The 25,042-nt window shown below is 37.9% G+C and overlaps 9 protein-coding genes, 1 long non-coding RNA gene and 1 pseudogene across 14 annotated transcripts; 2 read left to right on the top strand and 9 right to left on the bottom strand.

Annotated features, from left to right (window-relative positions):
* Window positions 1–141: 141 nt before the first annotated feature.
* Window positions 142–4,293, bottom strand: LOC115563959 (alpha1,4-N-acetylgalactosaminyltransferase 1). Of its 2 annotated transcripts, XM_089258054.1 has the most exons (3): window positions 4,002–4,293; window positions 1,181–1,430; window positions 142–1,114 (listed from the first exon to the last, which is right to left on the bottom strand). In XM_089258054.1, exons 1-3 carry the CDS (start codon window positions 4,276–4,278, stop codon window positions 529–531), a joined length of 1,113 nt encoding a protein of 370 aa, XP_089114180.1. In that variant the 5' UTR covers window positions 4,279–4,293; the 3' UTR covers window positions 142–528. The 2 variants fall into 2 exon arrangements, with proteins under 2 accessions (XP_089114180.1, XP_030243581.2); XM_030387721.2 differs by lacking the exon at window positions 4,002–4,293 and having other exon boundaries at window positions 160–1,114; window positions 1,181–2,984.
* A 239-nt stretch (window positions 4,294–4,532) lies between these two features.
* On the bottom strand, window positions 4,533–5,819 carry LOC149091798 (alpha1,4-N-acetylgalactosaminyltransferase 1-like). Its single transcript, XM_089257848.1, has 2 exons — window positions 5,264–5,819; window positions 4,533–5,197 (listed from the first exon to the last, which is right to left on the bottom strand). Exons 1-2 carry the CDS (start codon window positions 5,773–5,775, stop codon window positions 4,615–4,617), a joined length of 1,095 nt encoding a protein of 364 aa, XP_089113974.1. The 5' UTR covers window positions 5,776–5,819; the 3' UTR covers window positions 4,533–4,614.
* On the top strand, window positions 5,087–10,320 carry LOC149091796 (uncharacterized). Its single transcript, XR_016196475.1, has 3 exons — window positions 5,087–5,201; window positions 5,268–5,323; window positions 10,043–10,320. It is a non-coding gene; the product is annotated as an uncharacterized LOC149091796 (long non-coding RNA).
* LOC149091797 (alpha1,4-N-acetylgalactosaminyltransferase 1-like) lies at window positions 6,422–7,681 on the bottom strand (annotated as a pseudogene). The gene is made up of 2 exons (XR_016196556.1): window positions 7,115–7,681; window positions 6,422–7,043 (listed from the first exon to the last, which is right to left on the bottom strand). The product of XR_016196556.1 is annotated as an alpha1,4-N-acetylgalactosaminyltransferase 1-like (transcript).
* Window positions 9,264–10,589, bottom strand: LOC149091795 (alpha1,4-N-acetylgalactosaminyltransferase 1-like). The gene is made up of 2 exons (XM_089257849.1): window positions 9,983–10,589; window positions 9,264–9,916 (listed from the first exon to the last, which is right to left on the bottom strand). The coding sequence occupies exons 1-2, from the start codon at window positions 10,507–10,509 to the stop codon at window positions 9,334–9,336; spliced, it is 1,110 nt and encodes a 369-aa protein (XP_089113975.1). The 5' UTR covers window positions 10,510–10,589; the 3' UTR covers window positions 9,264–9,333.
* A 758-nt stretch (window positions 10,590–11,347) lies between these two features.
* LOC149091794 (alpha1,4-N-acetylgalactosaminyltransferase 1-like) lies at window positions 11,348–12,617 on the bottom strand. Its single transcript, XM_089257846.1, has 2 exons — window positions 12,036–12,617; window positions 11,348–11,969 (listed from the first exon to the last, which is right to left on the bottom strand). Exons 1-2 carry the CDS (start codon window positions 12,550–12,552, stop codon window positions 11,383–11,385), a joined length of 1,104 nt encoding a protein of 367 aa, XP_089113972.1. The 5' UTR covers window positions 12,553–12,617; the 3' UTR covers window positions 11,348–11,382.
* A 641-nt stretch (window positions 12,618–13,258) lies between these two features.
* Window positions 13,259–14,532, bottom strand: LOC149091793 (alpha1,4-N-acetylgalactosaminyltransferase 1-like). Its single transcript, XM_089257842.1, has 2 exons — window positions 13,991–14,532; window positions 13,259–13,923 (listed from the first exon to the last, which is right to left on the bottom strand). The coding sequence occupies exons 1-2, from the start codon at window positions 14,515–14,517 to the stop codon at window positions 13,341–13,343; spliced, it is 1,110 nt and encodes a 369-aa protein (XP_089113968.1). The 5' UTR covers window positions 14,518–14,532; the 3' UTR covers window positions 13,259–13,340.
* A 257-nt stretch (window positions 14,533–14,789) lies between these two features.
* On the bottom strand, window positions 14,790–16,022 carry LOC149091792 (alpha1,4-N-acetylgalactosaminyltransferase 1-like). Its single transcript, XM_089258477.1, has 2 exons — window positions 15,504–16,022; window positions 14,790–15,436 (listed from the first exon to the last, which is right to left on the bottom strand). The coding sequence occupies exons 1-2, from the start codon at window positions 15,998–16,000 to the stop codon at window positions 14,854–14,856; spliced, it is 1,080 nt and encodes a 359-aa protein (XP_089114603.1). The 5' UTR covers window positions 16,001–16,022; the 3' UTR covers window positions 14,790–14,853.
* Window positions 16,023–16,600: 578 nt separating this feature from the next.
* On the bottom strand, window positions 16,601–18,014 carry LOC115563090 (alpha1,4-N-acetylgalactosaminyltransferase 1-like). Its single transcript, XM_089257183.1, has 2 exons — window positions 17,458–18,014; window positions 16,601–17,390 (listed from the first exon to the last, which is right to left on the bottom strand). Exons 1-2 carry the CDS (start codon window positions 17,985–17,987, stop codon window positions 16,808–16,810), a joined length of 1,113 nt encoding a protein of 370 aa, XP_089113309.1. The 5' UTR covers window positions 17,988–18,014; the 3' UTR covers window positions 16,601–16,807.
* Window positions 18,015–19,150: 1,136 nt separating this feature from the next.
* Window positions 19,151–23,014, top strand: del (deadlock). Of its 3 annotated transcripts, none has more exons than XM_030385490.2 (4): window positions 19,151–19,449; window positions 19,519–20,388; window positions 20,449–20,709; window positions 20,773–23,014. In XM_030385490.2, exons 1-4 carry the CDS (start codon window positions 19,300–19,302, stop codon window positions 22,768–22,770), a joined length of 3,279 nt encoding a protein of 1,092 aa, XP_030241350.2. In that variant the 5' UTR covers window positions 19,151–19,299; the 3' UTR covers window positions 22,771–23,014. The 3 variants fall into 3 exon arrangements, with proteins under 3 accessions (XP_030241350.2, XP_089113307.1, XP_030241351.2); XM_089257181.1 differs by having other exon boundaries at window positions 20,449–22,801; window positions 22,857–23,014; XM_030385491.2 differs by having other exon boundaries at window positions 20,449–23,014.
* pths (probable ATP-dependent RNA helicase DDX47) lies at window positions 22,921–24,964 on the bottom strand. Its single transcript, XM_030385523.2, has 3 exons — window positions 24,656–24,964; window positions 24,334–24,592; window positions 22,921–24,112 (listed from the first exon to the last, which is right to left on the bottom strand). Exons 1-3 carry the CDS (start codon window positions 24,848–24,850, stop codon window positions 23,016–23,018), a joined length of 1,551 nt encoding a protein of 516 aa, XP_030241383.1. The 5' UTR covers window positions 24,851–24,964; the 3' UTR covers window positions 22,921–23,015.
* Between the last annotated feature and the right edge of the window lie 78 nt (window positions 24,965–25,042).

Raw genomic sequence — 25,042 nt, 5'->3', positions numbered from 1 at the left:
GTGATGCAGATTTATACCACTAGTTAGTTTTTATACCACCAGTGCTTATACTAAATTTAAATACCATAAATACTACTATTTCTATTTTTGTAAGTATTTTTTTATTATGTATTTATATTTCATTTACATCCTTAATTAATATGGGTGTCGATAGGCATTTAATTGTGGCGCCAAAGAACGGATTTCGAATTGTAAAATTACTTCGAAAATAAATGGGCGAATTGCATAGTTTGCTTTTCCCTTAGTTTAATTCGGAATATTGTCTTATAGGTATGGCGTAAATTAGCTCCAAATATATGTGCGTGTCGCAAAATAGCATTACCATCTATGCAAATATACGCAATCGGTTTGTATAGCTGTATCAGCAAGCCGTCTAAATAAGCTGTTTTATTTATTGCACCTATTTAAGAACGATTATTGTTTTTAGCAAAACAGCTGGGTAAATCTATGTGGTCCAAGCCATCAGGGTTAACAATCTTAAAAATGATATATAATGAATTGATGTAGATGCAATAAATATGATGTGAGCTAAGAGAAGAAATCCCCTGCAGCCTTAAATACTTTGGGACAATGTTTCGCTGCCAACTGCATATAAGCTGATTTTGAATCAGTCTTCAAAGGCCATTTCGCGGAGAATCGATTCCATATATGAATTATACGAGAATTCTTAATTCGTTCCAGCATTTCACTCGCCAGGTTTTGGTCAAGAAGCAGTTCCGATTGCTTCAATGGCACTTCGTAAAATTCGCTCACGTTGAACACTCTGAAGCCTTTACAACGTTTCGGATCTCTAACCATAAGAGTAACATTTCTTGTGCTGCAAACCTCTTGCAAAACCCGCAGCAAGAACTTGTGTTCAGTTGAGTCGAATGAATCTCTCACCAAGTTCTTGCGAAAATCCTGCAAAAGCCACTCTGCAAGCTGATGTCCAAAGCCCTTTGGCTCCAGGCCCAAAATACTGTTACTAATGCTCTGATTTCCCATTGAGCACGCATAGTTCAGGTGCAAATCCTCAAAAGTGCGCAGCAGCATTACATCCATATCCAAATAGATACCTCCATAACGATAGAGCGTTAGCAGACGCAGTAGATCGGATAAGTGATGCATCAGAAAACTAAGTAGAATATAAATACATATATACATATATAAGATGTAAATATTTTATATAATTTTCTCTAACCTTGACCGATAAAAATCATTTAACTTGAGCCAGTCCGTAATGGGCGTATCTAGTATATAAGTCCCAATATTTAGCTCTCGAAACTTGATATTTTTATAGCTCAATAATGCATCAATAATATGTGCCGGTTTCTCCAGATATGTACGACAAGCAAACAGTACAAAAACCTGAAAATTTTGATTATGCAAGGCAGCCGATTCAATGGCGCAAGCTTGATGTGCCCTCATTTCTTGAATATTATAAGGAATATCTAAATATTGGCTACTTGCTGAGAAAAAAATGGTCTTTCCGGGCGAAGGCTTTGAGCTGCATAACAAGATATCCTCTATTAGAGCATGAGCTATATTATTGGGTGCCGAATTTTTAGTTTTGGAGCTGAGGCTAGATGTTAAATTTGCAAATTTGTGTTGTGATTGTGTTATGTTAAATTTTGATTCTGGAATCTTCCGCTTATTGAAATGTAAGTTTTGATGAGTTTTATTTAATGACTTAGCATGCTTGTTGCCCTGAGCACTGGGTGAAAGCATATCCATAATTATTTTCTCAATTTTAACTGTAAAGTTATGTACTGGTAAATTCGTAATATTAGATCTGAGCACTTTTCGGATGTGATCTTTGTTGAAAATACTGAACGATGAAATATTCTTAAAGATATTTTCAATTTTTTGTGTTAGGTTCTGATGTTGTTTCACTGTAGGTGTTCGAATAATATTTGATGATCCATTGGCGTTATGCTTAGTTAAATTTTGGTGATCTTCGTTGAAGAATTTTGCCCGCATATTCTCTTTAGTAGTCGATGATAACATTTCTTTAAATATTTTATCATCGTGAAATATAAAATTTTGGGGCTGTAACTTTGAGCCATTTAAATTAATCATTTTGGATTCATTTGGCTTCTTCTCATCCCTAGTTAAATTCTGATTTGGAGAAAACAACTTTGGATTATGTAAATGAATTATGGTAGAATCATTTTTAGTTTTTTCATTCGTAAAGAAATTATGAGCTAGGGGCTGCAATTTTGAAGAATTCTTTCCATTCATATTTAAAGTCTGACTTAAGTGTATAATATTAGATTGTTGAAGGTTCTTATCATTCATAATATTATGATGATTTGTCCCTTGGGGCTTCGAGTTAATATGCTTAGCAAAAACTTTTGGATTTGAGCTATAAAGTTGTGCTTTAAAATTCTTTAAGCTAATCGTATTGGTTGCATTTGATGGTTTATGGGTATTGGATAATAGAACTGCTTGCATTTGTTCAGGCGCCTTTTCCTGCTTTAAGTTGTGCGTAGATCCGACAACATTTTGATGATTAGTAGTCGCATATCTGTTATGAGCTGATGACCCATTTAAGCTATGTAAATGAATATTCTCATGAATTTGAGGTGAATATTTCTTAGTAAATGTTTGCGCTTTCGTTACGGGATCCGCATTATTATATCCTTTAAGGGATTTCACCTGAGTTCCATTGTGAGGTAGTATCTTCTGCATCTCCATATTAGAAGGTTTTGTACATGTGTTTGTTATATTTGCCGTTTTTAAAGGAATTTCGCAATGGGATTTGTTAAAGTTTAGACCTTTACTGTTATTTACTTTCCATCTGTCAGTACACTTGACATGATCCATTTGATTTGCTGTTTCCTTTTTAGAGAACGGATTGAAGGACACCATCATGAAAACGATGCCAATAATTAGAGCTACAAAGAGTAGGCGACGTGCCCAGATCAGGCACGGCGTCACCATCTTTCTTTTAAACATTACAGTCCTGAACCAAGTTAAAAGTGAGACTAAAAATGTTTTGAATTGTCAAGGGGATATTAAAATTCAATGTCAATGAAAATGCTCATGTCAGCTTATTCAGCTGCATTTACCTAAGTATATATCGACTTTTGCTCTGTTCTATTTCTAGACGATACAAATGTGTGTGTAAAAAATTAACGAAACTTTAGACAATCACAATGCTATACAATGTTTTTATAATATACATTTTCAAATTTAATATCTAAAGTATCTTAGAAAATAGTAGGTATCAGATCTCTAGATGTAACATTATTTAAAATATGTTTAACGATAACAAAATCAGATGAGCTTTCGACAAAATATGATGAATTGGACTTTCTACGGGTGGACTGGCGGACATCAACCTGGTTAGAACATGTATACATATTCTTTATATATATATATATATATATATATATATATAATACATATATATATATATAATTCAAAATATATTTATAAGCATACGATCGTCACTCTATGTGGAACACTGCCAGGCTGCCTGGGCTTCGTGTTTACAAAATCAATATTTGTTCACCTTTTTTTGGTTAAAAAAATATGAAACTGGTTAAAAAAAATAAATATTAGTGCGTTTTATATATATTGTTGAAATTGCTTGAGCATTATAGGCAACGTATTTACTATTTGACACACAGTAAAAGTAATCACATGAGGCCGCAGGACAATAATATCCATCTCTAAATAGATGCCTCCAAAGCGATAGAGACTTATGAGGCGAAGCAGGTCAGATGTGTGCTCCATCGGATAACTGTGTATTAGAGCAAGTGAGTTACGTTACTCTCTAAAAGGGAGTCTAAATAATTTTCAAACTTGCCTAGAGGTAATCAAATCGCCCTTTTGGACCCAATTTTCAATAGGAGTGCCTGAAGCATAGGTTTTTAGACTCAAATGACGGAGGTTCACGTTCTCATAGCTTTCGATGGCATCGTAGGCCAAGAAAACACAGTAAAAATTTGGAAGTTGGGATTATTTAGAGCTGCCGATTTGTCGATCCGTCAAATTCATAATCTTGGGTTCGATACCCAATCGATCTGGAGAAATGCAGCTGGTTTCATGAAAGAAAATGCTACGTCCTGGCGGAGGCTGTAAGCTTGAGTGTAGAATATCCTCTGTATCACTCTGAATTGAAGCAAATTCAGTTTCGAGTGACTCTAAATCGGAAGTTTTGTTTAAACTGGTATAGAGATCCTGCATTGGGTAAACCATAACTAATAGCATTAGGATAGAAACAAGTACTGGCACTACGAGACGTCGCTTTCTCATTAGCAAGATATTCAATTGTTGCTTTAGAGCTGCCATCAGAATGAACCGTGGAGACTGTGCCTAAGCGCTTTACTAATTACCAACTAAGATAATTGCAAACTATTTTGTCTAAACAGTATACTGCACTTACAGCATTCAATTTATTCAGCTGCTTCAATTTGTAGAGAGTCTGAATATGTTTCTCTACTTCACTATGTTACAGTGATCCATTTGTAAAGAGACTAAACAAGTAGTCATAATCGTACTTACTCGTAGTTGAATTATAATTCTCCAATATATAAACATGCGAATTTTGAGTTTGTCTTATGTATTTTGGGTGAATAAGATATTTATTTATTTGATTGCAAGTTTCTTAAAGTTAAACGAACGCCCTTAGAAATAGTCACCAGCTGCAGCATACGTTCTGGGACAGTTCTTTTTGGCAATATTTACATACGCAGTGTTGGAATCGACTTTGATTCGCTCTCCGCTGGACAGCTTGTTCCACATGTGTATCATAAATGAATTCTTAGTTCTTGCCATAGTTTCCTCCAGGTACCTGGGCTCAGTAAAATGTCTCCACTCTGGATAAGGAATTGAATAGAATGCCGTCGTATTGAATATTCGAAATCCCTTGCAACTCTTACGACCGCCTTCCATGGCTTCCACGAGACTTTTACCACAAAATTTTAACAGAACGGTTGTTACAAGAGTTGGTCCATTTTGTACATAATTTTGTCCATTGAAGTATTTTGCATATTGCTCTAATGATAGCACAGCAACTTCATGACCTATGCCATCGGCTGTTAAGCCTATAACAGCACCGCAGAGAGTATCGTTAGATTCAGCTCCCAAATAGTTGAGAGGCAATTTCTCTAAGTTCTTCAGGACAATAATATCCATGTCTAAATATATGCCTCCAAAACGATAGAGACTTATGAGGCGGAGCAGGTCAGATGTGTGCTCCATCGGATAGCTGTGTATTAGAGCAAGTGAGTTACGGTACTCTCTAAAAGGGAGTCTAAATAATTTTCAAACTTGCCTAGAGGTAAGCAAATCGCCCTTTTGGACCCAATCTTCAATAGGAGTGCCTGAAGCATAGGTTTTTAGACTCAAATGACGGAGGTTCACGTTCTCATAGCTTTCGATGGCATCGACGAGAAGTTTTTGACGACCGACGAGTGGACGATAAGTGGGACAAGAAAACATAGTAAAAATTTGGAAGTTGGGATTATTCAGAGCAGCCGATTCTATGGAACAGGCTTGTCGAGCCGTCAGATTTATAATCTTCGGTATCGAATCTGGAGAAATGCAGCTGGTCTCATGAAAGAAAATGCTGCGTCCTGGTGGAGGTTGTGAGCTCGAATATAGTATGTCCTCGATAACATTCTCATTTGAAAGAAATTTAGCTTTTAATTTACGTAAGCCGTAAGCTCCATTCGAAATAATGGATAGATCCTTGATAAAGGATAGTACGACTAGGAATATTAGAGCTACAAAGAGTAGACGACGTCCCCAGATCAGGCACGGCGTCACCATCTTTCTTTGAAACATTACAGTCCTGAACGAAGGTAAAAGTGAGACTAAAAATGTTTTGAATTGTCAAGGGGATATTAAAATTCAATGTCAATGAAAATGCTCATGTCAGCTTATTCAGCTGCATTTACCTAAGTATATATCGACTTTTGCTCTGTTCTATTTCTAGACGATACAAATGTGTGTGCAAAATATTAACGAAACTTTAGACAATCACAATGCTATACAATATTTTTATAATATACATTTTCAAATTCAATATCTAAAGTATCTTAGAAAACAGTAGGTATCAGATCTCTAGATGTAACATTATTTAAAATATGTTTAACGATAACAAAATCAGATGAGCTTTCGACAAAATATGATGAATTGGACTTTCTACGGGTGGACTGGCGGACATCAACCTGGTTAGAACATGTATACATATTCTTTATATATGTATATACATATATATGTATATACATACATTTTCACAAAAATATTTTATAGTTCAAAATATATTTATAAGCATACGATCGTCACTATGTAGAACACTGCCAGGCTGCCTGGGCTTCGTGTTTACAAAATCAATATTTGTTCACCTTTTTTTGGTTAAAAAAATATGAAACTGGTTAAAAAAAATAAATTTTAGTGCGTTTTATGTATATTGTTGAAATTGCTTGAGCATTATAGGCAACGTATTTACTATTTGACACACATTAAAAGTAATCACATGCGGCCGCATACGTCCTGGGACAGTGCTTTTCCGCAAATTTTACATACGCAGTATTAGAATCTACTTTGATGCGCTCTCCGCTGGACAGCTTGTTCCACATGTGTATCATAAATGAATCCTTAGTTCTTGCCATAGTTTCCTCCAGGTACCTGGGCTCAGTGAAATGTCTCCACTCTGGATAAGGAATTGAATAGAATGCCGTCGTATTGAATATTCGAAATCCCTTGCAACTCTTACGACCGCCTTCCATGGCTTCCACGAGGCTTTTACCACAAAATTTTGACAGAACGGTTGTTACAAGAGTTGGTCCATTTTGTACATAATTTTGTCCATTGAAATTATTTGCATATTGCTCTAAAAATAGTTCACACAGTTCATGACCTATGCCATCGGCTGTTAAGCCTATAACAGCACCGCAGAGAGTATCGATTAGATTCAGCTCCCACATAGTTGAGAGGCAATTTCTCTAAGTTCTTCAGGACAATAATATCCATGTCTAAATAGATGCCTCCAAAACGATAGAGACTTATGAGGCGGAGCAAGTCTGACGTGTGCTCCATCGGATAACTGTGTATTAGATGCAGGTGAAGTTACGTTACTCTCTAAAAGGGTAAGTCTAACATGAATTTAAAACTTGCCGAGAGGTAAGCAAATCGCCCTTTTGGACCCAATCTTCAATAGGTGTGCCTGAAGCATAGGTTTTTAGACTCAAATGACGGAGGTTCACGTTCTCATAGCTTTCGATGGCATCGACGAGAAGTTTTTGACGACCGACGAGTGGACGATAAGTAGGGCAAGAAAACACAGTAAAAATTTGGAAGTTGGGATTATTCAGAGCAGCCGATTCTATGGAACAGGCTTGTCGAGCCGTCAAATTCGTAAACTTGGGTATCGAATCTGGAGAATTGCAGCTGGTCTCATGAAAGAAAATGCTGCGTCCTGGCGGAGGTTGCGAGCTCGAATATAGTATGTCCTCGATAACATTCTCAGTTGAAACAAATTTAGCTTTTAATTTACGTAAGCCGTAAGTTCCATTCGAAATAATGGATAGGTCCTTGATAGAGGATAGTACGACTAGGAATATTAGAATAACAACCAGAGCTGGTATTACGAGACGTCGTCCGATGATGTAAAGACACTGGGAATTTTTCTTCAACATGATGAACCGATATAACTGGGGCTAAACGATTAACTAGAACCACTAACCACGCAACACAAAAGTCAACTATTTCAGTCGAGCGACCCGAGCAAATACAAAGTTTTCAGGGATTGCCATGCTTCGATCATTCCGCGATGTGTCCAATATCAGCAAGTAATAATTTTTTAACAACGTTCCATTGCTATTATTGAATTAAGAAAAACACATGAGAGTCATTGAATTGAGCAATTTTAAGAACAAGTTAGTCAGTTAATTAATTTTCAAATATTGTTGAAGATAAAGCACTGTGTCCCACAGTCGTGTCGCGAGCTAAGCTATAAGCTATAAATATACACATACGCGTAAATGGGACTGCGTGTGAGTGAAATTGAATTGGAGCGCAAATCAAGGTGATCTGATTTGATTTGAGCAATGTTTTTAATTAAAATATATATGTATGTAGCCAAGTCGTGTGCTATGCCGGCATAGCACCTCATCTGGTTATATGAATGTGTTTATTTCTGATCCATAATGCCGGGAAATAGATATTATGATTTATTGAAGTAATACAAAGTAAATAAATCAACGGATGTATTATGTAGCGCAGAATGTGCGGCCATAGGATCATAATAATATATTTTCATTTGTATTTAAAGTAATATGTATATATATTAAATAAGTGTTGCAAATATCGGAAATGCACTTATTTATTTAGATTTGTTTTACTTGTATTTAAATTGGCGAAGAAAATTGGCTTTTAATATATATTACTGTATTATTAAATATATTTATTATTATTTAAAATATTAGACTAAAAACTTTTTGAATTGTGAAGTGAATCTAAAATTCAATATCAATGATAATGCTCATTATAACTTATTCAGCTGCATTTGCCTAAACCTATATCGACTTTTGCACATAAACACATAAAATTAGGTTTTATCGTTGGATTGCATCTGATCAAGAAAATTCATAGTGAATACGACTCTATAATTTAATAGAATACTGCCTAACTGTCTAACTGCCTTCGTGTTTACAAATTCAATATTTATTCACCTATTTGTGACGACCGACGAGAGGACGATAAGTGGGACAGATTCATAATCTTGGGTATCGAATCTGGAGAAGTGCAGCTGGTCTCATGGAAGAAAATGCTACGTCCTGGCGGAGGCTGTAAGCTTGAGTGTAGAATATCCTCTGTATCACTCTGAATTGAAGCAAATTCAGTTTCGAGTGACTCTAAATCGGAAGTTTTGTTTAAACTTGTATAGAGATCCTGCATTAGGTAAACCATAACTAATAGCATTAAGATAGAAACAAGTACTGGAACTACGAGACGTCGCTTTCTCATTAGCAAGATATTCAGTTGTTGCCTTAGAGCTGCCATCAGAATGAACCGTGCGGACTGTGCCTAAGCGCTTTACTAATTACCAACTAAATTAATTGCGAACCATTTTGTCTAAACAGTATACTGCACTTACAGCATTCAATTTATTCAGCTGCTTCAATTTGTAGAGAGTCTGAATATGTTTCTCTACTTCACTATGTTACAGTGATCCATTTGTAAAGAGACTAAACAAGTAGTCATAATCGTACTTACTCGTAGTTGAATTATAATTCTCCAATATATTAACATGCGAATTTTGAGTTTGTCTTATGTATTTTGGGTGAATAAGATATTTATTTATTTGATTGCAAGTTTCTTAAAGTTAAACGAACGCCCTTAGAAATAGTCACCAGCTGCAGCATATGTTCTGGGACAGTTCTTTTTGGCAATATTTACATACGCAGTGTTGGAATCGACTTTGATTCGCTCTCCGCTGGACAGCTTGTTCCACATGTGTATCACATATGAATCCTTAGTTCTTGCCATAGTTGCCTGCTTGTATTTGGGCTCAGTGAAATGTCTCCACTCTTCCCAAGGAATAGAATAGAATGCCGTCGAATTGAATATTCGAAATCCCTTGCAACTCTTACGACCGCCTTCCATGGCTTCCACGAGGCTTTTACCACAAAATTTTAACAGAACGGTTGTTACAAGAGTTGGTCCATTTTGTACATAATTTTGTCCACTGAAATTATTTGCATATTGCTCTAAAAATAGTTCAGCAACTTCATGACCTATTCCATCGGCTGTTAACCCTATGACAGCACCGCAGAGAGTATCGTTAGATTCAGCTCCCAAATAGTTGAGAGGCAATTTCTCTAAGTTCTTCAGGACAATAATATCCAAGTCTAAATAGATGCCTCCAAAACGATAGAGACTTATGAGGCGGAGCAGATCAGATGTGTGCACCATCGGATAACTGTGTATTAGAGCAAGTGAGTTACGTTACTCTATAAAAGGGAGTCTAAATAATTTTCAAACTTGCCTAGAGGTAAGCAAATCGCCCTTTCGGACCCAATCTTCAATAAGAGTGCCTGAAGCATAGTTCCTTAGATGCAGGTGTCGAAAGTTCACGTTCTCATAGCTTTCGATGGCATCGACGAGAAGTTTTTGACGACCGACGAGTGGACGATAAGTGGGACAAGAAAACACAGTAAAAATTTGGAAGTTGGGATTATTTAGAGCAGCCGATTCTATGGAACAGGCTTGTCGAGCCGTCAGATTCATAATCTTGGGTATCGAATCTTGAGAAGTGCAGCTGGTCTCATGAAAGAAAATGCTACGTCCTGGCGGAGGCTGTAAGCTTGAGTGTAGAATATCCTCTGTATCACTCTGAATTGAAGCAAATTCAGTTTCGAGTGACTCTAAATCGGAAGTTTTGTTTAAACTTGTATAGAGATCCTGCATTAGGTAAACCATAACTAATAGCATTAAGATAGAAACAAGTACTGGAACTACGAGACGTCGCTTTCTCATTAGCAAGATATTCAGTTGTTGCCTTAGAGCTGCCATCAGAATGAACCGTGCGGACTGTGCCTAAGCGCTTTACTAATTACCAACTAAATTAATTGCGAACCATTTTGTCTAAACAGTATACTGCACTTACAGCATTCAATTTATTCAGCTGCTTCAGAGAGTCTGATCCGTGTTATAAGAATATGTTTCTCTACTAAAACAAGTAAGAAAACACTAGTCGAGACTGCTCGACTAGGAGATACCCTGAACCACCAATTTGATATTCTACTCACTCTGCACTTCTCTAAGCCACTCATATGTACATACACACGCACGTATTACAACGCGCTCGGCGACTGCGCTTGGGCTGCGCTGCAGTGTGGGCAATATAATACGAATTTATTTGTTGAATGATTTAATTTCTAAATATACGATCTTAATGAAACTTACAGAACGCTCTAGCTCTAAAAGTGTAGTAGATATACTTAAATTACTTGCTTTCGATAAGGTTTTTAATCGATAATAAAATATCAAGCCTCTAGCTCTTATATCTTCTGAAATCGACGCGTTCATACATGCGGATGGACGGACAGACAGACGGACAGGGCCAAATCGGCAGTTCGTCGCCCTGATCAAGAATATATATACTTTGTGGGGTCTGCCACGCCTCCTTCTGCCTGTTACATACTTTTAACAAAACCATTATACCCTGATTTCCCATTTTCAATGGGTTCAGGGTATAATAATCGTACTTACTCGTAGTTGTATTATAATTATAATTTAAGTGTCAAGCTTTGGGAGTCTATGCTGTTTCTCCAATCTATTAACATGCGAATTGTTAGTTTGCCTTATGTATTTTGGGAACTAAAATATTTATTATTTTATCATTAATTATTTGATTGCAGTTATTTTAAAGTTAAATGAAAGTCCTTAGAAATAGTCACCAGCTGCCGCATACGTCATGGGACAGTGCTTTTTGGCAAACTTTACATACGCAGTGTTGGAATCGACTTTGATGCGCCCTTTGCTGGACACCTTGTTCCAAATGTGTATCACATATGAATCCTTAGTTCTTGCCATAGTTTCCTCTAGGTACGTGGGCTCAATGAAATGTCTCCACTCTGGCCAAGAAATTGAATAGAATGCAGTCGAATTGAATACTCGAAATCCCTTGCAACTCTTACGACCGCCTTCCATGGCTTCCACGAGGCTTTTACCACAAAATTTTAACAGAACGGTTGTTACAAGAGTTGGTCCATTTTGTACATAATTTTGTCCATCGAAATTATTTGAATATTGCTTTAATAATAGCACAGCAACTTCATGACCTATTCCATCGGCTGTTAAACTGATGACACCATTGCACAGGGTATCGTTAGATTCAGCTCCCACATAGTTGAGAGGTAATTTCTCTAAGTTCTTCAGGACAATAATATCCATGTCTAAATAGATGCCTCCAAAACGATAGAGACTTATTAGGCGGAGCAGGTCTGATGTGTGCTCCATCGGATAACTGTGTATTAGTGCCGGTATGTTATACTACTATCTAAAGGGTAATCAACATGAATTTAAAACTTGCCGAGAGGTAAGCAAATCGCCCTTTTGGACCCAATCTTCAATAGGAGTGCCTGAAGCATAGTTCTTTAGACTCAAATGACGGAGGTTCACGTTCTCATAGCTTTCGATGGCATCGACGAGAAGTTTTTGACGACCAACGAGTGGACGATAAGTGGGACAAGAAAACACAGTAAAAATTTGGAAGTTGGGATTATTCAGAGCAGCCGATTCTATGGAACAGGCTTGTCGAGCCGTCAAATTCATAATCTTGGATATCGAATCTGGAGAAGTGCAGCTGGTCTCATGAAAGAAAATGCTGCGTCCTGGCGGAGGTTGCGAGCTCGAATATAGTATGTCCTCGATAACATTCTCAGTTGAAACAAATTTAGCTTTTAATTTACGTAAGTCGTATGTTCCATTCGAAATAATGGATAGGTCCTTGATAGAGGATAGCACGACAAACAATATTAGAGTAGCACCCAGAGCTGGTATTACGAGACGTCGTCCTATTATATAAAGAGACTTGGACTTTTTCTTCAACATAATGAACCGATATTGTTGGCACTAAACTAATAACACCAATTATAAGTTTACATGTCATAAATTTTTTAAAATTTCAAATAAATACAGTTGTTTGATGACTTTGTTTGCATAACATAATCTCGTTTGAAAACTTTAAGAGCAAAATGTTGCCAAAATGCTTAAGTACATTATAAGTTCAATGTGTGTAGCTAGTTATATTAGATACAGATAGGTAGAAATACAATGTAAATAATGTACCATATTGTTGTGATAAAAATGTTGTTGTTACCGCCAAAATTCAAGATCATTTTGCCATGAGTCCATTTGTTTTATTTTATTTTTAGTTGTTTAATTATATTCTTATTGCTATTATTATTTCACATACACATGTGAAGGCACATAGGCATACAAATGCTTCTACAAAAGATATCCCATAATTGTGAGAATCGCATACCTCGCGTACAAACAATCAAATGGGTATATTATAATATAATGCTTTAATGCTTTAAAATGTCCATAGGCAACATGAGCATATAAATGGTCATATATGTATGTACATACATATGTACATAGCAAGGGACATTGGGTGCATGCTCCTCGCGAAAGCGAGGAAAGCGAGACTAAAAAAGTAGCCATAATCGTAATTACTCGTAGTTGTATTATAATTATAATTTAAGTGTTAAGCTTTGGGATTCTATGCCACTTCTCCAATATATAAACATGCGAATTTTTAGTTTGTCTTATGTATTTTGGGTGAATAAGATATTTATTTATTTGATTGCAAGTTTCTTAAAGTTAAACGAACGCCCTTAGAAATAGTCACCAGCTGCAGCATACGTTCTGGGACAGTTCTTTTTGGCAATATTTACATACGCAGTGTTGGAATCGACTTTGATGCGCTCTCCGCTGGACAGCTTGTTCCAAATATGTATCACATATGAATCCTTAGTTCTTGCCATAGTTTCCTCCAGGTACCTGGGCTCAGTGAAATGTCTCCACTCTGGCCAAGAAATTGAATAGAATGCAGTGGAATTGAATACTCGAAATCCCTTGCAACTCTTACGACCGCCTTCCATGGCTTCCACGAGGCTTTTACCACAAAATTTTAACAGAACGGTTGTTACAAGAGTTGGTCCATTTCGTATATAACTTTTTCCATTGAAATATTTTGCATATTGCTCTAAAAATTGTTCACCAAGTTCATGACCTATTCCATCGGCTGTTAACCCTATGACAGCACCGCAGAGAGTAACTTTAGATTGAGCTCCAACATAGTTGAGAGGCAATTTCTCTAAGTTCTTCAGGACAACAATATCCATGTCTAAATAGATGCCTCCAAAACGATAGAGACTTATGAGGCGGAGCAGGTCTGATGTGTGCTCGCTCAGATAGCTGTGTATTAGAGCAGGTGAGTTACGTTACTCTCTAAAAGGGAGTCTAAATAAAATTTCAAACTTGCCTAGAGGTAAGCAAATCGCCCTTTCGGACCCAATCTTCAATAAGAGTGCCTGAAGCATAGTTCCTTAGATGCAGGTGTCGAAAGTTCACATTCTCATAGCTTTCGATGGCATCGACGAGAAGTTTTTGACGACCGACGAGTGGACGATAAGTGGGACAAGAAAACACAGTAAAAATTTGGAAGTTGGGATTATTCAGAGCTGCCGATTCTATGGAACAGGCTTGTCGAGCCGTCAAATTCATAATCTTGGGTATCGAATCTGGAAAAGTGCAGCTGGTCTCATGGAAGAAAATGCTATGTCCTGGCGGAGGCTGTAAGCTTGAGTGTAGAATATCCTCTGTATCACTCTGAATTGAAGCAAATTCAGTTTCGAGTGACTCTAAATCGGAAGTTTTGTTTAAACTGGTATAGAGATCCTGCATTGGGTAAACCATAAATAATAGCATTAGGATAGAAACAAGTACTGGCACTACGAGACGTCGCTTTCTCATTAGCAAGATATTCAGTTGTTGCCTTAGAGCTGCCATCAGAATGAACCGTGGGGACTGTGCCTAAGCGCTTTACTAATTACCAACTAAATTAATTGCGAACCATTTTGTCTAAACAGTATACTGCACTTACAGCATTCAATTTATTCAGCTGCTTCAATTTGTAGAGAGTCTGAATATGTTTCTCTACTTCACTATGTTACAGTGATCCATTTGTAAAGAGACTAAACAAGTAGTCATAATCGTACTTACTCGTAGTTGAATTATAATTCTCCAATATATTAACATGCGAATTTTGAGTTTGTCTTATGTATTTTGGGTGAATAAGATATTTATTTATTTGATTGCAAGTTTCTTAAAGTTAAACGAACGCCCTTAGAAATAGTCACCAGCTGCAGCATATGTTCTGGGACAGTTCTTTTTGGCAATATTTACATACGCAGTGTTGGAATCGACTTTGATTCGCTCTCCGCTGGACAGCTTGTTCCACATGTGTATCACATATGAATCCTTAGTTCTTGCCATAGTTGCCTGCTTGTATTTGGGCTCAGTGAAATGTCTCCACTCTTCCCAAGGAATAGAATAGAATGCCGTCGAATTGAATATTCGAAATCCCTTGCAACTCTTACGACCGCCTTCCATGGCTTCCACGAGGCTTTTACCACAAAATTTTAACAGAACGGTTGTTACAAGAGTTGGTCCATTTTGTACATAATTTTGTCCATTGAAGTATTTTGCATATTGCTCTAAAGATAGCACAGCAACTTCATGACCTATTCCATCGGCTGTTAAGCCTATGACAGCACCGCAGAGAGTATCGTTAGATTCAGCTCCCACATAGTTGAGAGGCAATTTCTCTAAGTTCTTCAGGACAACAATATCCATGTCTAAATAGATGCCTCCAAAACGATAGAGACTTATGAGGCGGAGCAGGTCTGATGTGTGCTCGCTCAGATAGCTGTGTATTAGAGCAGGTGAGTTACGTTACTCTCTAAAAGGGAGTCTAATTAAAATTTCAAACTTGCCTAGAGGTAAGCAAATCGCCCTTTCGGACCCAACCTTCAATAGGTGTGCCTGAAGCATAGGTTTTTAGACTCAAATAACGGAGGTTCACGTTCTCATAGCTTTCGATGGCATCGACGAGAAGTTTTTGACGACCGACGAGTGGACGATAAGTGGGACAAGAAAACACAGTAAAAATTTGGAAGTTGGGATTATTCAGAGCAGCCGATTCTATGGAACAGGCTTGTCGATCCGTCAAATTCATAATCTTGGGTATCGAATCTGGAGAAGTGCTGCGTCCTGGCGGAGGTTGCGAGCTCGAATATAGTATGTCCTCGATAACATTCTCAGTTGAAACAAATTTAGCTTTTAATTTACGTAAGTCGTATGTTCCATTCGAAATAATGGATAAGTCCTTGATAGAGGATAGCACGACAAACAATATTAGAGTAGCACCCAGAGCTGGTATTACGAGACGTCGTCCTATGATATAAATAGACTTGGACTTTTTCTTCAACATAATGAACCGATATGGTTGGCACTAAGCCCCTCACTAACTAATAACACCAATATAAGGTTTAAGGTTGTATGTACATCTTGCATTTTCCTAAATTTCGATTGTCGCTCTTCAGTGTAGTCAGCTGTTTCATGTTTTTGTTTGCTTAACACTATCTGTTTTGAAAACTTTAAGAACAATACGCTCCAAAATGCGTGAGACACATTTAAAGTTTGATTAAGTTGAAGATCCAGATAGGTAGATATATAATGTAAATAATGTTACATAATGTTATCAAAAAAAAATTTTGAAATAGGGAATTGTTACCGCCAAAATTAAATAAGAACTGGCCAGCTATCGTGATTTATTGAGGAAAAATAAATGGGCTCACAATAGATCTCTCGATGTGTTTATAAAAATAGGCGGTGTACCATTCGATCATGAGTCCATTAGTTTTATCTTATATTTAATTGTTTAACAATATTCTTATTGCTGTTATTATTTCACATACACATGACTTACAAATACTTTTACAAAAGAGAGAATCGCGTCCCATGCGTGCAAATTAAATGTATATATGTATATGTATATATATATAAGAGTGAGAGAGAGAGAGAGAGAGAGAGAGAGAGAGAGAGGGTGAGTAAGGGGAACTTTGAGCATTGCGGAACTACGCTTAAAAGTCGGTCATCTCGCCCGAGAGCATTAAGAAAAATTATTTCCACTTCTCCAATATATAAACATGCGAATTTTGAGTTTGTCTTATGTATTTTGGGTGAGTAAGATATTTATTTATTTGATTGCAAGTTTCTTAAAATTAAATGAACGCCCTTATAAATAGTCACCAGCTGCCGCATACGTCCTGGGACAGTGCTTTTTGGCATACTTTACATACGCAGTGTTTGAATCGACTTTGATGCTCCCTTTGCTGGACACCTTGTTCCAAATGTGTATCAGATATGAATCCTTAGTTCTTGCCATAGTTTCCTCCATGTATTTGGGCTCCGTGAAATGCGTCCACTGTACCCATGGAATTGCATAGAATGCCGTTGTATTGAATACTCGAAATCCCTTGCAACTCTTACGACCGCCTTCCATGAGCTCCATAACGCTTTTACCACAAAATTTTAACAGAACGTCTGTTACAAGAGTTGGTCCATTTTGTACATAATCTTGTCCATTGAAATTTTTTGCATATTGCTCTAAAAGTAGTTTACCAAGTTCATGACCTATTCCATCGGCTGTTAAACTGATGACACCACCGGCAAGGGTATCGTTGTATTGAGCTCCCACATAGTTGAGGGGTAATTTCTCTAAGTTCTTCAGGACAATAATATCCAAGTCTAAATAGATGCCTCCAAAACGATAGAGACTTATGAGGCGGAGCAGGTCAGATGTGTGCTCCCTCACATAGCTGTGTATTAGAGCAAGTGAGTTTCGTTACTCTCTAAAAGGGAGTCTAATTAAAATTTCAAACTTGCCTAGAGGTAAGCAAATCGCCCTTTTGGACCCAATCTTCAATAGGAGTGCCTGAAGCATAGGTTTTTAGACTCAAATGACGGAGGTTCACGTTCTCATAGCTTTCGATGGCATCGACGAGAAGTTTTTGACGACCGACGAGTGGACGATAAGTGGGACAAGAAAACACAGTAAAAATTTGGAAGTTGGGATTATTTAGAGCAGCCGATTCTATGCAACAGGCTTGTCGAGCCGTCAAATTCATAATCTTGGGTTCGATACCCAATCGATCTGGAGAAATGCAGCTGGTCTCATGAAAGAAAATGCTGCGTCCTGGCGGAGGTTGCGAGCTCGAATATAGTATGTCCTCGATAACATTCTCAGTTGAAAGAAATTTAGCTTTTAATTTACGTAAGCCGTAAGTTCCATTCGAAATAATGGATAGGTCCTTGATAGAGGATAGTACGACTAGTAATATTAGAATAACAACCAGAACTGGTATTACGAGACGACGTCCTATAATGTAAAGACACTTGAATGTTCTCTTCAACATAATGAACTGATGTGGTTGGCACTTAACCCCTCACTAACTAATAACACCAATATAAGGTTTACATGTATGTACATCTGGAATTTTCCTAAATTTCGATTGTCGCCCTTCAGTGTAGTCAGCTGTTTCATGTTTTTGTTTGCCAACACTATCTGTTTTGAAAACTCTAAGAACAATACGCTCCCAAAATGCGTGAGATAGTTTGAAGTTTAATTAAGTTAAAGATCCAGATAGGAAGATATATAATGTTACATAATGTTATGTTAACAAAGTTTTTAAATAGGCAATTGTTACCGCCAAAATTCAATAATAAGGAGCTATCATGTGTACTGGTCGAAAACACCGATCTTTTGGCATAATGTTTTATTTTCAAGTTAGTCATTAAATTTCACACATTTATTTGTTAAATTATTATAGGATTTCGGATTTTTTATTTTGGTTTCGGATAACAGGTAACCCCCTCCTCCAGTACCATTATTCTGCTTCGTTGTTTAAAACAGTTTCAAATGGCCCATCATTATGATATTCCCTGAATATGGTGGTAGTATACATATGTATCTCATCCCCAAGATTTAGATTGGGAGTTTTGACTTACCTATAATTAGTGAGATAATGGTAGATCATTGGAGTCAAAGTATTTTTGTGGTTTTTCCCTTTTCAACACACCTTTGAACAGAACATAAACAGAACATGCTCTAGCGTGCTCACAAGTAATACTCCATAAAACGCGAATCTATTTGTTAAAATTTTTTAGTTATAATAACGGTTTTTTCTTTCTCGTGTATTTTTAATACAAACAAATTTTGACTTTAAGTCAGAAAATTAGATTTTTTGACCATAGTGGCAAAGCAACGATTGTATGCGAAGCGCCACAGGCAATCTAACCACGATATGTTAGAGATGGAAATATTGCAGAACTAGTGATGTGAGCCTTTAATACTGTAGCCGCGAGCACTAGCCATAGTGATGCAGTTCAATTCGATTTGCGATGAGTCCAATTTAAGATAATTTTAATTGTTTAATAATGTTCTTATTGCTATTATTACTGAATTAGGAAAAACAGGTCACAGTCAATTGAGCATTTATAAGAAAAAGTTAGCCAGTTAATTAATTTTCAATTCTTGTTGTTGCCAAGTCATCGATATTTTTCAAAGCATCTACGCTTTATCATTTGGGCATCTCCAGTGTAACGGCACTTGTCGAAACGAAAGCGCTAAATTAGTTCTGGCGTGCTTTGATAATTATATTTTCACGTGGACTCCTGACATCAAACTCCCACAGGCGAGCAAAGCGCTTAAATTTAAGTTTTTTGAAGATGCACCGACGTGACATTTTACGTTTGTGGGCTCAGATAGTACAACACACAGGTGTAGAGGAATACACCGCTGAGGAATGGCAGGAACACTATGAGAATTTCTGGAAACACATGCAATCGAATGAAATGCCGTATATACGTCTTGAAAGTGTAAATCAATGAGTAGAAGAGATGTTCTAGTCTAACGATTCAAATCGAGTTTTATTTTTTACCCCACAGATTGACTTAATGTTAAAGGATGATATTTCAATTAAACCAGATCAAATTCAACGCACAAAAAGGAATAATGAAGCGCGGATTGTTAATAACGAGTTAGTGCCACATGTGTTGCGAAAACGCCTTAAATTAGCGACGGATAATAGGTTATTGATTCAGAAATCAAATGAATCAAAAGTGGTTCCTAGAATGAAGTGTACGCGAAAGAGAAATACAAATGATAAAGTCGAGGATCATATTCCAAATTCTAATACCATCATAATAGATGAGCCAATGACAAGCTCAAAGTTACTGGATAGTAAAACAAGGAATAGAGTATCGATATCTAACAGGCCAAAAGATAAAGCAATAGATATTGCAGAATCTTCAATAAAAAAACTTACGAAAAATTGCACTCCTACTGTGCAGAGTGACTCATCTGACAATTGGAATCTGCGCAAAGAACAGCTATCTGATGAGGAACAAGAAACTCTAAATAAGCAAAGGGAACACCTTCAATTAGAGCAGGAGATTAGCCATCTAGAAGCTGAGCTAGATCAGTTATATGAGGCGAAGACACAGCCTAAGAATCAGATGATGCGAAACAAAAATTCGAATCAAGAAAAGAATAATTATAAAAAGCCGGTGAATGAGCTGGAGGATGAGCAAAAGAACCAAGAATTCATTGGGATAACAAAGCTAAAAGTACAAGATAAATTAACTGATGAGATGGAGCCGGATAATAAAAAACAAGTAGGTCAAGAATCAGAGCAGCATAAGTTACAACCGTCGGAAGAAGCGGGCGAGAGTATTTCGTTTTCAAAATCTGTGAAAGAAAAAGAAAAGCAGAAGCAGCCTGAGCCCGAGCCAGAACACATTATAACAAATACTAAGGTACGTAATTCAAGACACAAACGCATTATTTAAATAAATGCAAAATGTTATTATTTTTAGGAAAGCAAAAATAATTTGAAAAATTCCTTGGCAGAGCTTTCCGGGCAGACTTGTTCAAAAAAGGCTGAAGAGCAATTAGACAGTATTAATTTAAGCTCCAGGGCAGAACCTGAATTAAATAAAAAGCTAATAGAAACCCGATATGGGATGCGCACTCGTTCGCGATATGTAGAGAAACAAGAACCAAAAAAGGCAAATCAAGAACAACAGCAAGGGAATCCGAAAAAAAGAAACCCCAGATCCTCCCGTAAATCAAACGCTGTAAACTTAATTTGCGTTACTCTAGAGTTCTCGCCACCTAATCAATTTTTTTTGTTACCACAGATTAATGAACAGATGGCGCACATGCCAGAAAAAGCAATCGATATGTCTCCGACCAGTCTTCCGACTTGTACTGCGGCTCCTGATGCTGTAATTGAAAAAGATTTGTTATCAATTGAGCCTGAAAATCTCAGCACAACTCAGTTAAGTAACGATATAGAAACTCCAAGAAGTGACAATTCCGTAACGTTAGGCCAGACGGAGTCTTTTGAATTCGGCAAACCAGAATCGACATATTCCAAAGCCAATTGTGAATTAGAAGATAAGCTCATCAATGAAGTCAAGGAACTGGCTGTACCAGGTGGCGGAACTACGGATATAAATCAATTATTGACTGACGTTGGCAAATGCGAAATTTTTCAATCGGGTGCTGAAGAAATCGATCGTTGTTTGGAAGTGTTCATTAATAAGACGCCAAGTGAAATTGATCACCAGATAGCTGATACATCTGATTTTTTCGATAATTTGCCTAGTCTATCAACTTTAGTGGATAAAACGCCTTTGGAAATGGCTGTGCTACTGAATGATACGCTCAATTATGATGTTGATGTGGAAGATGATGATGATGATAATGATGCTATATCGGTGACCACATCCTGGGATGGCGATGATCAATTGCCAGTGTCGAATCCCGCGGTGTCTGAGAAGGAATCAACTATTGGGGAGCAGCCTGAGATGACGAGCGCCGCTGCAGATACAGAACCTGCAAAGCAGACCAAGGAATTGCTGTCCTACCGCATACTCAAAGGGACACATACTCAAACAGAGAAGCCACATAAAGAAGAAGAAGTACAACCGACTAAAACTATTGTAGACCGGGAAGAGATAGAGCTGCAGCAGCCAGAGCCACAACAAAAGAATCAAACACGGCACCAGAAACTGGAACAGTCATTTCGAAATCAGCCAGAGAAGGAACGAGTTATACAGGCTGAGGCACTATTGGAAGAGCAATCTAATCCAAGTGCTGTGGACCGAGAAAAGATAGAGCTGCAGCAGCCAACACCACAACATAAGAAGCAACTGCTGCAGCACCAGGAATGTCAAGAGCGACGGCAGCAATCGCTTCCACGGCTGCAATTCATTCCATTACATCATCCAATTAGACAGGGTTCGTTACTTACACGAGAAGCCAATAATGTGCCCCTCTTTGGGCCACTATATCGTGTGCCTTTGGAGTCAACTTCCACCGCTCATACTTCTATTCCAAATGATAGGAAATATTTTATATTTGGAATTAAATGCTGGGCCTATTTGGACGGTCGGTGCCAGGCCATCAACTGCAATCACATTCTGGCGAGCCCGTGGGATGTGCAACGCAAGCTAAATCAGATGACGACTGATAAATTGTGTGATACCTACAGCATGGTCTTGCGACATGGTATGTTGTTCCGCAACTATTTTATCATTTTCGCTGAGATCTATGGCAATCGGGGCATGATGTCGTATTTAATGAAAATGGTTGAGGATTGTGGCTTATATATGGCGTATAGTGCACCCTATATAACTGAACTCTACTGTATCTTAATGCGTTACAAGCTAATGCCACAAATAGCAACCAAACACATTATGAAGCATCTATGGGGTCCAGAAATTGGTCAAACCTATCCAGAATTTGCTATGCAACTTCTTCGAATTCTTGCGTCGGCTGATTGGTTTAACTATCTACCACAACTGTATCATCTCTTCAACAATCAAAAATTTCCCATACCTGGCGAATTTATGGTCTGCTTAGCTAATGATGCCATTGCCAAAAATGACGACGCGCTCGTTAAGAAAGTCTGGGAGATGACGCTCTTCTGTCCCATAAACCTAAAGGATGCCACATTGACTTCGGTCATTACAGCCCTTAACGCTTGTTTACGTAATCCATCAACCCAGCCGCCGCATCAAAAGCAACAGCAACCAAACCAATCTTCACAGGAAAAAAATCAGCAGCAGCCGCTACTAAACTTAAAGAGACGCTTCAACAGTGCGGCTCAAAAAAAGAAAGGGAGGAAGTAATTCGGCAAATCGATGATTTTTAACTGATTACGTAAGCATTTAAAAACAATTATATTATTAATTTAATAATACTAAACGCTTTATAGGCGTCCTGGATGTTTGATTTATCGCTTTTAACTGTTGAGCAGCGCTAAGTGAACCAAATTTGTATTTTTATTTTCATTAATTTTTACACAATTAAAATGTGTATATTATTTTGTTTTATTATTAACTTAAATTTATAAACGAATTTAAATACTTAAAATCTAGTTTTTCTTTTTGCCCCGATTCCAGTTCTTTTTAGCCCCACCACTGCCGCGGCCCCCACCCGTTACTCCCTTGCCCTTACCAATGGGTTTCATGCGCTTCCGAGCGCCTGTAAATTGCTCGGAATCATCAATATCACCAGGAGCAGCGCGTTTATTGCCTTTGCCGCTCTTATAGCCCTTGCTATCTTCTAGATCTTTCAGCTCTAACTTAGCCGTGCGTTGCGCTTCGGCGACGCGTTCTTGCAGCGCCATCACCTCGTCCTCCTCGCATTTGTAGAGCGGCAGCTGCTTGCCCAACAATTGCTCAATGCGCTGATACAGCTCAATGTCATACTGAGTGACCATAGTGATGGCTTGACCAGACCGGCCGGCACGTGCAGTGCGCCCAACACGATGTATGTAGTCCTTGCTGTGCGTGGGTATATCAAAATTGACAACCACATCGACGTGAGGAATGTCGAGACCACGCGAAGCCACATCTGTTGATATCAATATGGAGCGATTCTTCGCTTTAAATTTGTTCAGAGCAGCCAACCGTTTATTCTGAGACATCTGCCCATGCAGCGGAATAGCAGCCAATCCTAGAGCGCGCAGCATTAGTGCCGTCTTTACAGTATTGTTACAGGTGCTACAGAAGATCATGAAGCTGTTGCCTGCCAATTCGTTGAGTATGTGCACGAGATACACATCTTTGTATTTAACTGGTATGAAGATGTAGTACTGTTGTAGCTGATCCACCGTTTGGTATTTATTTGAAACTTCCACCTTGACGGGATCTTTAAGAGATGCGCGTTGTAGCTTTTTAACCTTCTTTGTCATCGTGGCGCTAAACAAAAATGTGCGACGCTCGCGAGGTAAAACCTTTAATATCTTATCTAGCTCTACCTCAAAATCCATATTGAGTATGCGATCTGCTTCGTCCATGACTAAGTACTTAATAGCCTTCAAATTGAAGCCCTTCAAGTTCTCCAGATGATCCACCAGACGGCCGGGCGTAGCAATTATTATGTGCGGTTTCTTTGCCAGCTGCAAACCCTGTGCCACCATATCCATGCCTCCGACCACCACGCAACATTTGATGCCGATGCCGCTACCTGCAGAGAGTGATAGAGAAAAGATCTGTTTGAAATTTTGCTCATTTTGATCTAATCTACCATAGAGATAACATTTTTACTCAGAGGTAGTGACGAATAAAGAAATAATAATTTCATATTTTCGTTTAAGAACACAAAATCAAAAAGGGTTTCTACATCATTGGTGATATATATATATATATACATACATATGAATAAAATGTAAATAGCTTAACACTCACCCAGTGCTTCGAATTGTTCGCCTATTTGAAAAGCTAATTCACGCGTGGGCGTCAACACCAGCGCAAAATAACGCTGTGGATTCTCGAGCAATGCATGTAAAATGGGCAAGGCGAATGCTCCCGTTTTGCCTGAACCGGTTTCGGCCAGACCAATGACGTCTTTGCCCTGCAGTGCAACAGGTATTGCTTCCTTTTGAATTTTCGAAGGCGCCTTCCATTTCAGCTCTTCGCATGCTTTGCATAAAGTCTCGTTAAGTCCCTACATATTACAAAAACATAATTGAATAGTGTTCGATTTGCTTGCTCATTTTCAGAAATTTACAAGATCTTTCCAGGTTTGCGGCTGTTCGCCTATGGTAGCCTCAGCTTCTTTATCAGATTCACCAGGGTCACTTGTGTCTTGATCTTCAGCATTTTCACCGTCAGCTTCTGTGTCCTCTTCAATTTCTTCCTCACCGCTTATCTCTTCCTCGCTTGTTTCCACTTGCGCTTGTTCGTCTTCTGAAGTTTCCGACATACTGTTACATATTTTTCTACACTTTAGCTCTTGCGGATATTACCAGTCGCCACACGTGCTCGTTGAGAAAAGAACGCTACGAAGTAAAATGTGGAAGGCATATTCTATCGTAAAAGTATCGAGTATTATTTCAGTTGGCGGCAACCCTAGTTGAATATTTTGCAATGTACCATAAAACTCCCAGCTACATTT

The sequence above is a fragment of the Drosophila navojoa genome, chromosome 3 (assembly GCF_054131105.1).
Source record: "Drosophila navojoa isolate 15081-1374.11 chromosome 3, UAZ_NAV_1.0, whole genome shotgun sequence".
NCBI classification, from domain to species: domain Eukaryota; kingdom Metazoa; phylum Arthropoda; class Insecta; order Diptera; family Drosophilidae; genus Drosophila; species Drosophila navojoa.
Note: the sequence above shows the minus strand (reverse complement) of the source record. Positions and strands in the feature narration are given on the sequence as shown.

Bases quoted from the DNA above. Each gene is read 5' to 3' on its own strand.
- LOC149091793 (XM_089257842.1), bottom strand. From the start codon at position 14,517: ATGGCAGCTCTAAGGCAACAACTGAATATCTTGCTAATGAGAAAGCGA. The intron at 13,924-13,990 runs GCAAGTTTGAAA...TCTAATACACAG, and splicing joins GGCGATTTGCTTACCTCTAG to CTATCTGAGCGAGCACACAT.
- LOC149091798 (XM_089257848.1), bottom strand. From the start codon at position 5,775: ATGTTTCAAAGAAAGATGGTGACGCCGTGCCTGATCTGGGGACGTCGT. The intron at 5,198-5,263 runs GCAAGTTTGAAA...TCTAATACACAG, and splicing joins GGCGATTTGCTTACCTCTAG to CTATCCGATGGAGCACACAT.
- LOC149091792 (XM_089258477.1), bottom strand. From the start codon at position 16,000: ATGTTGAAGAAAAAGTCCAAGTCTATTTATATCATAGGACGACGTCTC. The intron at 15,437-15,503 runs GCAAGTTTGAAA...TCTAATACACAG, and splicing joins GGCGATTTGCTTACCTCTAG to CTATCTGAGCGAGCACACAT.
- LOC149091795 (XM_089257849.1), bottom strand. From the start codon at position 10,509: ATGGCAGCTCTAAGGCAACAACTGAATATCTTGCTAATGAGAAAGCGA. The intron at 9,917-9,982 runs GCAAGTTTGAAA...TCTAATACACAG, and splicing joins GGCGATTTGCTTACCTCTAG to TTATCCGATGGTGCACACAT.
- LOC115563090 (XM_089257183.1), bottom strand. From the start codon at position 17,987: ATGTTGAAGAGAACATTCAAGTGTCTTTACATTATAGGACGTCGTCTC. The intron at 17,391-17,457 runs GCAAGTTTGAAA...TCTAATACACAG, and splicing joins GGCGATTTGCTTACCTCTAG to CTATGTGAGGGAGCACACAT.
- LOC149091794 (XM_089257846.1), bottom strand. From the start codon at position 12,552: ATGTTGAAGAAAAAGTCCAAGTCTCTTTATATAATAGGACGACGTCTC. The intron at 11,970-12,035 runs CTCGGCAAGTTT...CGGCACTAATAC, and splicing joins AAAGGGCGATTTGCTTACCT to ACAGTTATCCGATGGAGCAC.
- LOC115563959 (XM_030387721.2), bottom strand. From the start codon at position 2,937: ATGTTTAAAAGAAAGATGGTGACGCCGTGCCTGATCTGGGCACGTCGC. The intron at 1,115-1,180 runs GTTAGAGAAAAT...TATTCTACTTAG, and splicing joins AATGATTTTTATCGGTCAAG to TTTTCTGATGCATCACTTAT.
- del (XM_089257181.1), top strand. From the start codon at position 19,300: ATGCACCGACGTGACATTTTACGTTTGTGGGCTCAGATAGTACAACAC. The intron at 19,450-19,518 runs GTAAATCAATGA...TTTACCCCACAG, and splicing joins CGTATATACGTCTTGAAAGT to ATTGACTTAATGTTAAAGGA. The intron at 20,389-20,448 runs GTACGTAATTCA...TATTATTTTTAG, and splicing joins ACATTATAACAAATACTAAG to GAAAGCAAAAATAATTTGAA.
- pths (XM_030385523.2), bottom strand. From the start codon at position 24,850: ATGTCGGAAACTTCAGAAGACGAACAAGCGCAAGTGGAAACAAGCGAG. The intron at 24,593-24,655 runs GTAAATTTCTGA...TGTAATATGTAG, and splicing joins CGCAAACCTGGAAAGATCTT to GGACTTAACGAGACTTTATG. The intron at 24,113-24,333 runs GTGAGTGTTAAG...CACTCTCTGCAG, and splicing joins CGAACAATTCGAAGCACTGG to GTAGCGGCATCGGCATCAAA.